The 12,629-nt window shown below is 37.4% G+C and overlaps 1 protein-coding gene across 1 annotated transcript in view; it reads left to right on the forward strand.

Moving 5' to 3' along the window:
• The window catches only part of RIOK2 (RIO kinase 2), a 35,056-nt gene extending 23,538 nt beyond the window's left edge, over positions 1-11,518 (forward strand). Inside the window, exons 7-10 of the mRNA XM_021009158.2 lie at positions 3,188-3,280; positions 4,367-4,909; positions 6,232-6,325; positions 9,503-11,518. Coding sequence (XP_020864817.2) covers positions 3,188-3,280; positions 4,367-4,909; positions 6,232-6,325; positions 9,503-9,664 — 892 coding nt within the window. The 3' untranslated portion in view covers positions 9,665-11,518. The remainder of the gene's footprint in view (positions 1-3,187; positions 3,281-4,366; positions 4,910-6,231; positions 6,326-9,502) is intronic.
• The last annotated feature ends 1,111 nt before the right edge of the window (positions 11,519-12,629 follow it).

Genomic DNA, 12,629 nt, shown 5'->3' on the forward strand with positions numbered 1-12,629 from the left:
CTATGCCCAAAGGGCTACAAAAATGTGCATACCCTTTGATCCAGCAATAGCACTTCTAGGGCTATATCCCAAAGAGATCAAACAAATGGGAAAAGGACCCACATGTACAAAAATATTCATAGCTCTTTTTGTGGTGGCAAAGAATTGGAAATTGAGAGGATGCCCATCAATTGGGGAATGGCTGAGCAAGTTGTGGTATATGAATGTAATGGAATACTATTGTGCTATAAGAAATGATGAACAGGCTGACTTCAGAAAAACCTGGAAAGACTTATATGGTCTGATGCTGAGTGAAGTGAGCAGAACCAAGACTTTGTACGCAATAACAGCCACGTTATGCAATGACTAAGATTGTTAAACTGAACCCTTCTCAGCATTAGAAGGATCTAACACATCTCCATAGGCCTCGGGATGGAAAGTGCTGTCCACATCGAAAGAAAGAGCTATGGAGTCGAATTGCTATCACTTATTTTTACCTTCTGTTGAGTTTTGTTTCATCTTTCTGATGGTTCCTCCTATTGGTTTAAATTTTTACTTACAACTTCACTAATGTGAAAATATGTTTAATGGGTATGTAAATGTAAAGCCATATCAGATTGTGCACCGTCTTGGGGAGGGTGGGGGGAGGAAGGGGGAGAAAAATTTTCAACTCAAAAGCATATGGAAGTGATTGTTAATAAATCAAAATAAATTAATAAAATTTAAAAAAAAATTCAGGGGTGGGAAACCTGTGGCCTCAGGGCCACATGTGGCCTTCTAGGTCCTTGACGTGGCCTTTTGAGTGAGTCTGGGTTTTGCAGAACAAATCCCTTTATTAAGGGGATTTGTTCTGTGAAGTTTGGATTTAGTCGGAGAGCTGCACTTGAGGCCCTGGACGGCCACGTGTGGCCTTGGGGCTGCAGGTTGTCCACCCCTGATAATTAATCCTGTTTGGATTCACCTCTTTCCTCATGTGAAGAAAAAAAACATTTCTCTTAAACCAACCTGTGTGTGCATATTTGCAGAAGCCTGATCATCAGGGTTAATGTTGCTGGCTCTGCAGCTTAGCTGCAGCAGAATCAAGGCTCTGGGTGTGTGCCCAAGTCCACTGACTGTGCCTAACCACCAGTACTTGTGTGCATGATGAAGCCAAGGAGTGATTCGTCTTCATTCATTTGTTTTCTATAATGAGCATAAACTCCCTGCTACATTTAAATAAAAACCCAATTATATTTCCATTTCAAATAAATAAATAAATAAAGTAAAAGGTCAGTGTTAACTTTCTAGAGACTAAGTGATGAGGTTGGAAGCCAGATTTCAGTGACTTGAGGAATGAAGAAAGGAAGTGGAGGTAATCAGTGTAGGCAGATTTCTCTAAGGGTTTGTCTGAGAAAGGAAGGAGAGAGATAGGTGTGATTTCTCCTTTAAATTGATAGTCTCTTGACAGCTAGATGGCACAGTAGATAGAGCTCCAGCTTTGGAGTCAGGAGGACCTGGGTTCAGACACTTGAAATTTACTAGCTGTGTGACCCTGGGCAAGTTTTTTAACTTGAAAAAAAATTGATAGTCTCTTAAAATACCATTCGTATGATACTTAATGCTACATTGTAATCTGCTTGAGGACAGAGAGTTAAACTTACACATTTGTGTTCCTTTCTCCCCTTTTCCATGTAGTTTCGCAACTTCTGTTATCACTGTTGAAGAGCACCACCATCCTCCCAGTGTTATCCTTAATTCATCTCTTGCACTGACCCCACACATCCCATCCATTCACAGTTCTTTTTGTTCCTACCTTTACAGTATCTCATATATGTCCCCTTCTCTCTTTTCTCACAGGTACCACCCTACTTCAGGCCCTCATCTTTTGTCTTAATGACTATTGCTGTAGCTTTCTATTTGATCTCCCTGCCTTAAGTCTCTCTCCTCCATGCTAGTACCAAACTGTTTTTTCTAAAGTATATTTTACTCACTAAACTCCACTGGCTCCCCCACGATCAAATATAGAGCCCTGTATTTAGCATTTAAAGCCCCTCACACCTGTGCCCCTTCTTCTCCAGTCTTCTCACATTTTTCTTCCCTCGGTGTATTCTATGGTGAGTCAGTACTGGCCTCCCTGATGTTCCTCCCACACATCACTCCATCTCCTCTTATTAAACGTTTGCATTGACTGTCCTCCACATTTCTGTCTCCCTTCCATCTCTTGACATCCTTATCTTCATTGACAAGCGGCTTTTATGGTCCCTTGCCTCCCAGCCACTTGATAAATTTCCCTCTGAGGTTATTTTCCTTCCACTTTATAGCTTATATATATATGTGTGTGTGTATAGATAGATAGATAGATAGATAGATAGATAGATAGATAGATAGATAGATATAAATATATATATATACCTGTTAATTTACATGCCTCCATCAGTAAATAAGCTTCTAGGAAGCAGAGACCATTTCTATGTTTTTGTTCTCTTTTGTAAATGCAGAACTTAGCATAGAACCTGGTAGGTTACAAGGACTTAATAAGTAATATTTGACTGATTGGCAGTCTAACAAAGGGATGTTGGGGCTTAGTAAAGGGCTTTTTGGTCGGTTTTTTTTGTTTGTTTTTTTTAAAGCTGGAGTCTTCGGTGTGTTTTAAGGCAATTGGGAAGGAACTGGGAGAGGTGGAAGGTTAGGGGGAACAATCTGCTGGAGAAGACTGAAGAAAATGTTGTCACTATCAGAGACTAGAGTAGAGAAGGAAAGAGTTGGGAATAGGGTCAGTGGTTTTTGAGATGAAGAGAGGGGAGCTTGTGGAGCATAGCCTCAGTTTTCACAATAAAGTATTAAACAGCATTTGTTTCTCATGATTGATTATAAAATGTTTGATTTTGCTTCTTTTATAGTATTTTACGTTATCACAGTATGAGCCATTATTGTGTCCTTGTTTTAAAGACTATCTTTGAATAACAGCTTGGTGTAGTCAGTCAAGAGACCGGAAGAACTAGGTTCAAACCACACATGCTGCCCGTTTTCTCTAAGACTTAAAGTTGCAGAGATTTGCAGTGGTAGTTCACTTTACCAGTGAAATTACAGATCTACTCCCTGTCTCTGTCTTTAAATAATATATTTTCTTCTCATATTAGAATAAGTGAACAGCAATATGTATGGGCAAATAAGAAAAGGAGGATATAGGAGCAATTTAAATAATACAGAATGATTCTTACTTTTGCAGGTACTTTGACAGAGATGTTAAATGCATCCGAGATTTCTTCATAAGACGTTTCAATTATGAAAGTGAACTTTATCCAGCCTTTGGAGATATCAGGTTAGTTGTGTGAAATGTTTAGATTTTTTTTAATTGATGTAGCCCTGCTTATGTGATGATTCATTAGCCTCAAACCTTGATACTTTTCGCTAACTGAGGAAAATATTGAACATTGCTGTGGTAGGAGCTCCTACCCCCATGCAGGTTAGGATAATTTTTCCTTAAAAGATACTGAGACCATCCTCAAGATTTGTTTGGCTCCAGAGAATAAGACTTGAAGCTGTTCGCATTCTTCTGGCCACGAGGCGGAGCTCTAGGCATGCTCTGATGTTTGGCTGATCACCTCCAGCAGGGTAGCTGCACTCACTTGAATCGCTCCGAGGTGTCCACAGTGCTTGTCCTTGTATAATATCTTCCTGCTGTGGCCAACCAAATCTCTCTTTGTTAACTGCTGAGTGACCTATAGCGGCATCTCTGCATCAAACCTAAACTACCAGGAGACTGGTATGAGTTGGGCCCAGTCCAGAAGAGTCTTGGGGAAGTTTGGGAAGCTTCACCCACATTAAAGGTGTCATATTTGTGTAAACTATTCATTTATTGGAATTGACAGTGAAGCTGGGCCAGCAGTTATCAATAACTACGATTGTATGTGGATAAAGCCAGCCATCTGTGGCAGCCCTGAAGTAACCTCCCCACACCCCACCCATGAGAGAATCCAAATCAAGGCAAGTTTTTGTTCTTACCCCTGAACTTACCCCTGAACCTCAGAATAATTCTCTCCACATCCTCCATGGAGGGGCCCTGAAGAGCACAGAGCTCAGGCCCCAGGAGAATTTCTCCCACCCTAGTAGAAATGGTTACTGCTTACACAGGGGAGAAATAAAACTAAACTATTAAAAACTTAGTAGGTAATGATCTTTCCTAAAATTTTCTGTAACCTTTTTATTATATTTAGTATATTCCATACTCAATTTATTGTAATTATATAATTATAATAGCTTAAATTTTATAAATCCATATACTTAAAATATGTATACAATATGTTCTTGAGTAATTATAAAACATTGCACTATAAAACTCTCACTTTCTGAATGTACAAGATTTTTGTTGGGAAGTTTTAATGCTTGAAATTGCTGTTTTTACTAGGAAGGAGGACTCTCTTGATGTAGAAATTTCTGCCAGTGGATATACAAAAGAAATGCAGGAAGATGATGAACTACTTCATCCACTAGGTCCTGATGATGAGAGTCTTGAAACAGATGAACGATCTGAATATCCTTCATCACTTGAAGAACTGACAGAGAAGGTAAAGACTTCTGAGTTGGAAAATGGAAGAAACTTCATAGATAAGTCAGATGATGATTGTAAAATGAACTCTTCTGAAGACCTGGTACAAAGGAATACACATGTGCTGTCTGAGGATGAGGATAGTGCACAGTGTTTGGAAATGACTGAATTCAGTCATTCATTAGGAGAAATTCAGGGAGAGATTGTTGAAGGAAAGAAGAGAAGTTGCATGAAGCATTCTGCGACTGATTTTCGAGAAGAGGAAAACAGCACTGAAAATATCACCGAGGGAGAAGATCAACTGCTTCAAGGAGAAGTTCCTCCTGATTGTCAGGAATATGAAGATGAATGCCCTGATCTGGTTAACTTGTCAGCATTAAACAAAGAACTCAGGCCTTTCAGGTATGGATTTCTATTGATTGGACCATGCCTTTAATCTTTGCTTCAATACTTTCTCTTGATTCTCATAAATGATCATCTTTCAAAAAGCCTGACATGTTGCCCTTGTGTAAAATGGAAACGTAATGTGTAATTTTTTGTCTTTAAAGCCCCAAATTTTATTCCTTTACACTTGCTCTCTTGATCCAAGGCAGCCTATTGATTGCTTTTAAGTAAATGTTTTATTAGACTTCTGTTAATGGTAATGCATAATGGTAACTTCTAAAGAATTTGCAGGTGCTCTTGAACAGTCATTAGTTGCAAGCTATTGAAAGAAAAAGGTTTTGTGTTCGCTTTTTCTTTTTCTTATTACATATGTCTACATTGTGCTTCTTTTGTAAATACTGATGCTTATTCATCTAGTCTCTGTCACAGATTTGGGACCAGAGTGTATCTGCCTCCAGAACGGTGGAAGGATGAAGTATCAGTTGGGAAGGAGGACGAGGAAAGGGGAAAGAAAAAAAGAGAAAGAGTGGGGGGGGGGCACATTATTATAGATTTATATGTGTGTTTATATTTCAAAAAATAAATTCTAGGGATATAACCTCTGTTTGAAGCAATGTGACATAGTGACTAAATAAATTCCCTCCATCCAGATAGGAAAATAATGACTATTAGGAATTAATGCTTCATAAATATCACAGCTTTGATCTGTAGAAATGGATGGTTTGGCAGAGGAATCCCTTAAATTGCGATTTTTCTAACACTACAAACTGTAGGCTCAGCTTCCTTGAGCTCTGTGTTAAGTGAAGGAGAAGACTGCGCCAGTAGTAGATTTTTATAGATCATTCAATAGTTTCATTGAATGGAAAAATAATTTAATTAAAAGAATCAAGGAAGAAGTAGAAGGTTTAGAGGATGTAAAGAATATCTATTATTTATTTATTTGATCAAATCATTAGTACTTCCAATGACATACATCATTGATTTATAGAGATTTTAACAAGTAGATGCCTTCATATGCTTTTCATGAAAAGATGTGTCAGAGTGCCAGGTGAGATTTTAAATTTACAAAATCAGAAAGTAGAGTCTTAATTTCAGTACTTCAACTTTTCCTACATAGTAATATGTCTTTAGTTTGATAGATTCTGAAGTAACAAAGCCAAAACAGAGATATTTTATGTCTCTTATCTGTGGAGCATTTAAGCTGTTGACTAGAATCTTAAAGTATTGTTAGAAACACTTAGATGGTGATTTTAGGTTTTCATGTGCTGAATTATACTATAATAATTGTACATTAAAGTTAAATTATTGCTTGATACAGTAACATTTGCTTTCTGTTTTAGGGATGAAAACATGGAACAAATTAATCACCATAGAACAAGAACTGAGAGTGTTACTTCTGTAGGCAGTATTGTAAGCTGTTCCACGATTCCTCCGGTAAGTAATTTTAAATGTTTGCTAATTACCTACAGTGGACATGATAATGTGCTAAGTGCTCCTGAGAGTGTAGAGTTGTATAAAATATGGTCTCTATGCTCATTTTATAATCTAGCTGAGAGATTAAGATACCTACAATATAAATAACTTTATTATTAACAGTAACGTGTTAACACCTTAACACCTGTATAAAAAGTTATGGTTTTTTGCACTTTTACAGAAATTTCATTTATTCCTTAATAACATGAGAGGCAAAGCAGTTATTTTTCCCATTTACAGATAAAGAAATTTAGATTTCAGAGAAGTTGTGTGTTTCTTCCATTCCCCTTTTTTTCCTTCCCTAGGATCAGAAACCTAAATGCTTTAATTAGTATTTTATTGGTTTTCATGGTTTGAAACAATTAGTAATCACATAGTCTCAATTCTATGTGATACAGTGTGATACAGAACAGAAGTACTAGATTTGGAGTCAGGAAAGAGCTGAGCTTGAATCCACCTCTGACACAGGTCTCTTAATCTTCCTAAGCCTCAGTTTCCTCATCTGGTTGCTGTCCATTTGCAGCATTTTAAAAAAACCAGACCGATGTGCTAATGGATAAACAAATATAAATACCAAACAAATAGTACAAAAAAAATACATTGCGTTTCTGCAAATACAGAACTAGAGTCAAAATTATAGAGAATGTAGAATAATACTGTCTCACAGGGTTTTGTTGAAAGGATCAGTTGAGATACTGTGTTCTGAAGGGTTTTATAGAGAAAAGGAAGTCATCCAAATAGTGTGAGCCAAAATAGATGGGCTGGTAAAGTGACAGTGAATAGCCCTGTATTACCCTAGTATCCTCTCAGTGTGGAGAGGAATTCAAAAGTTGCCTCAAAACGTTCAGTGGATCTCCTTGACAGATTTATAGGAAGACATAGACTAGACTCACACCAGATTGGCAGGCATGAATAGGTTACAGGCTTCATTCTTAGAAGGAGCCATTCATATTGGTGATAACATAGGATTCATTTGTACATAAATAGCATCTATTATTCAGTACACAGAATTGGGGACAATTTTATTTCATGCTCTATAATTTTCATTGAACTAATTTTGTAATTGAACTAATTTTTCACTTTTAAAATATGAGGAGGAAATTTAAAGTATTTTATGAAAAGGTTTTAAAAGTTGTACTTGCCCTGAACTTTGATTCTGGCCTGTTATTTGTGGAAAGGCAATGTAATTTTCCTGTGACATTTGTTAGATATTTTAAATTTGATTATCCATCAGTACATCTATCTAGGGGTTTAAAAATGCAAATGGACACGAAGCTTGGCCTAGAAATAAACAAGGGAGAGAAAAGTCAGTTGGATTGCTCTTTGGGAAATTACACAGTGCATTTAATGACCTGAGACTTCTCTGAAACAAAGGCCTATCTTTTTAATGCCAATATTCTTATGGTGATATATGGCTTCAAGTCATGGAATTCTATAGACGTTCAGGATATGAGCAGACAGGCTGTGACAAGTCACACAGGCAAAGTGGTGCAAAGAATGTCAGAAATATATGAGTAGAAAACAATGAATAGGTTATATTATTGCGTAAGTTAAAGAATAGTTGATGGACACATGATTCACTGATAGTCACAATATATGAAAAGATCCCCAGTCCAATCAGTTCTTTGGGTAGACCCCCTTTATCAGATTTCTGAGTGGACATGGATAAGTCACACAGAACGTGTAGGCATGGTAGATTCTCAGTCTACATCGTTGGAAGGGACAGCATATGTCAATGAGGTCATATTCATTGGAGCATATATGTATAGCATTTTTAACATTTACAAAATACATTACATTTATTATATCATTTGATCTTTCCAGTATTCTTATGAGGTAGATGCTACAATATTACTGTGTCCATAATGAAATATATTGAAAGGTTAATAAGAACTTTCATAACTGTGGTTATGCAGCTGGTTTGAGTAAGGAGTCAAACCCAGTTCTGTCCTCACTCTGAGTCAGTGTTCTTTCCTTTACCTTTCCCCTACCTGCCTTCCCACTACCTGTTTTAAAATTTAGCTTTCAACCAGATTCTCAGATGTGCCATATAGGACTCAGTCTTCTATTATAAAGCAAAAGACAATAGCAAAATTGCTGACTTAATAGATTCTTCAGGTTTATTTAGTCTGGCCTGTTTAAAATGATCTAAATTTTGTGAAACCTATCATACCTATATAGGGGGTAAGGGTAGCAATAGCTCCTCCAACCAGGGATAAAATGCTCTAGATATGGAAAATCAGGTTCACAAACAATGCAGTGATCCTTCTAGTCATTGTATCTCTTAATATTATTTTCTAATAATCCAATTCTATGTGTATTTATTAATTCAGTGTAGCAAACATTTTTTAACCACCTATTATGTATAGGGCACAGCCAGCCATTATGGAAGATACAAAGGTGAAATAAGTTACTGCAATAAATTCAGAATTCAGTTAAATTCAGTAGACTAGAATGTCTTGCCTGACACCAGGGGCAAAAGAGAAAATATAGATTGTCCTGTCCTTCTGAAGTAGATTTTAAATTCCTTAGGACTTTAGAAAAAGGGAGAAAATTCTATTGATATGTTCCCATTGGGCTTATTTTGTGTAATTGAAATAAATAACTGAATAAGACTTAAAGTAAGTTGAGCTAATTTTGGTTTTTCTTACCACAAGAAAGCATTCTATATCTTCTCCAAATTATTTATGGCTTTTTTATGTATTCCTGCTATCAGAACAGGAAATTTCTGAAGTAAATAAGGAAATTGTTTTATGTAGTTTGACCAAATGGCAAGTACCTTTAAAAACAGCATAATTGCCAATAGTGTGCTATAAATATTTTATAGGTCAGTAGGAAACATGTCTATTTTTTCCCCCTATAATGAACAGTAGGTGGCAGTGTTTCATCGAATTAGGAAAGCTGGAACAGTTTTTTTTTTCTTTTTTGAAAAACCAGTGTTTTTGTTAAGAATCTGTCATTGACAGTTTGGATTTTATTGTCTCTTTTTAGTTGTTAGCATTGGTCTGTTGGCCAAGTTTATGTTGATAAGAGTGTAAAATTAGAGCAGGAATTTTTAAGTTTCTGTTCCTGTGACTCTAACCTCTTGCCAAAGATAGCTGTCATTAATGCTAATGATGTGCTACCTCTCATTTTCAGGAACTGGTGAAACAGAAGGTGAAACGTCAGTTGACCAAACAACAAAAAGCTATAGTGAGACGACGGTTACAGAAGGGAGAGGCAAATATTTATACCAAGCAAAGGAGAGAAAACGCCTACAACATTAAGTCAAGCTTAGAAGCAGCTAGTTTTTGGGGATAATTATTGAAACTTTTTTCTAAAAGTGTAGTTTTTAAAATATTGGAGGGAAAGTGTTATCTTGAAGATCCTATTTTTCTGTAATTTTTGGTTATGTAAATGTGTGTATATGTATAGCTGGCCACTCTGCCTTTTCTAATAGGAAACTCTATTTTGAAGTAATTAATTTTTTCAAGAGAACACTTACCAAAAATTTTTGCCAGTTTAATGAATGGTAACTTTCTGAAAGTCATTTGGAGCAATATTACATATACTGAATTGTCATATTTGAGCCTTTGGTAACTAGAGCATTTCAATGCCGTGGAAGTTTGACAAAGAAAATATATTCTAAATACCCAGCTGAAATATGCCCTTAGAGTAATAGAGTCACCGACTCCTCAGAGTTAAATTCATCTCGTCTGAGCTGGACCTTTACAACATCCCCAGCAAGTCATTCATACTTGAAGCCTACAAATAAGTTTTGACATAACCACAAGAACTTCTCAAGTTACTCTGTTTCTTTGAAGTTATTTGCAATTATAAACTTCTATACAAGTGTGACCTAAGAATAAGAGACAATAAAAGTATTATGTGTCTTATGTGTGTGGGACAAGAACCATGTCTGTGTAACTCACATGACTACTACCTACTATTGACTAGATCATCAACACCTAGTTATTGAGTGCATCTGTACAAGGGGCAGCATTGGGCATGTGGTAGCCTAACTGTAAGTGGAAATATCAATCAATAAACACCTACTCCATGCCTGGAACTATGCTAGGCACTGAGGATTACTGAGGGGAGAAATCATTGTGGAATAGGGCTCACCTTTCTCATCACTTGCACCAACAGCTGACCAGCTGCCACCAACATATGGACAGCACAAGAGTCCTGGGAGTGGCAGCATACCCACCCCCTACACCAACAGTCTTCCTGGAATTCTAGCCATTCCCACCAACAGCCACTCACAGGACAGGCAAGCCAGCCTGCTTGAGGCAACAGAGTACGTTAGGAAAGAAACAACCCAGCATGTGCAGACAAGTCAAACCACCACGACCACCTTAACCATCAGCTCCACCTAGACCCCGTAGACACAGCCTAAGAACCTGAAGATTGAGAAAAGAAAGTTATTGTCTCCAGAGTCCTCCGCACTGGCAAATGGTTCAACATCAAAAACTGGTATTTTTATCAGTGGAAGTGACATTTAAAAAGAGACATTACCATCTGTTTTGTTGGGACCTTTCAATCAGACTTGCCACTGAAAACCCTCCCGTATGTGTTAAATGTGTCCACCATTAGAATGTGACCCCTTGAGAGCAGGAACTGTCTTTTCTCTTTGTATCCCTGGAGCTTAACCACAGCTTTGCACATATAAGTACTTCATTCATTTATACAAAGTCCAAGAAAAGAAATAATCCCTGTAAGCAGATGGATAGATGCTAAATTAAATACATTTGATTTTGATGACCTATGTTGCCTTGTAGACAAGGTAGTGGTAGGAGCTGCCAACAAAAAAATCAAAAAATAAAAACCACCAAATGATAGTATCACTTAGTTTTTTAAATTGCTGACATGATAATTTCATGGCAAAATTGTTTAATAGAACCAAAAGAACTTAGTTGTAATCCAGATGAAAGTAATTGTTTTTTAAACTATATAATCCAAAAGAGAAAATAAATGTGATTTCATGCTCAACTGACTTCATTAGTTTAACTGTCCAGACACTCAGTTGACTCAGCTTTGTATGAAGCCCTGTACTAGGCACTGTTGGAAGTTTAGAAATTTAAGTGGAAAACAATTGTTAAAGTTGCTTAAAAATTGAATAGAAGACGTTAAAGAAATGTAAGACATCTAATAACAAATGTAAGACAATGCTGACCAGTTGTATCTTCTGTAAGTACTAATTTTGGTGGGAAATTTGACCCTGTTTTGCTTGGTCATAAAATGTAATTTCTTGGCATTTGAAGTCCAGATTGTCATATGGTACAAAGCGTTACATAGGCCCAGGTTACCCTTTAGAAATGATATTCTTGGCTTGAGCCCTATCTAGAGTCCTGAGAAATTCACTTTACTGAATAATGAAAACACACTCAACACCATATTTAAAAAAAACTAGCAACCTAAGGTCAGAATGATAGGATACTGCCCCTCACTGCCAGGTCCTACAGTTCCTAAAAGAAGGCTTCATAGCACTTCTCCTCTCTGTTGCCAGGGATGCCCATGTGAGAATTGCTTGCCTTTCCCCCTTATTTGCATGCTAATCCACGTAAGTTTTATGAGGGCAGGGGTTCAGTCTTCTCTAAAATTTGCGTTTCCCACAGGGCCTAGTGTAGTTCTATGCACATTAGTGTTTTTTGACTGATTACTGAATGTGTGATTTCAGTCATTCCCAGAAAAGCTCCTCTCACTTGTTCCACAATCCACTTGTCCTCTCATCTCATGTTATATGTATAGTCCATGTTTGTTTTTTAATTACTTGCACAGTTTTCCGTCTCTGAAGTCATCATAGCTCTTTCATACTCACTGGACAGTACTTGTCAAGATGGTAGAGTGAGAGGAAGCAAAACAGTCCATCTCACTACTCTAGTCAGGATGGAAAAAGAGAATGAGACAGAAATGACCAAAAAACCCAAGGAGAAACTACAGTAAATGCACGTTGCCAGCACAAGTCCACATAAGCAGACAGAAGCCTGTGGTACTGCGGATGAGATCTAGCCAGGGAATGTTGGGCTGGAACGTGGTACGGGGTCTAGGGTGCCTGGATCCTGTAGCTTCTATTCTGATCTCTCTTGGGACAAAAGCCTGAGGAATAGGACAAAGGTGACAACTATCAGGGCACCTCCTGGGTCAGAGCACCTCTTCACTATTCAGCCCTGTATTTCTCATGTAAACTGCCTGACTGCGTAGAGAGCTGTTCATGGGGTCCTTGAAGAATCTGACAGATTGCCCAGACAATACAGATAAGTACCAAAGAAAGCCTCACCATTCT

The sequence above is a fragment of the Phascolarctos cinereus genome, unplaced genomic scaffold, assembly GCF_003287225.1.
Source record: "Phascolarctos cinereus isolate Bilbo 61053 unplaced genomic scaffold, phaCin_HiC Scaffold_4;HRSCAF=312, whole genome shotgun sequence".
NCBI classification, from domain to species: Eukaryota; Metazoa; Chordata; class Mammalia; order Diprotodontia; family Phascolarctidae; genus Phascolarctos; species Phascolarctos cinereus.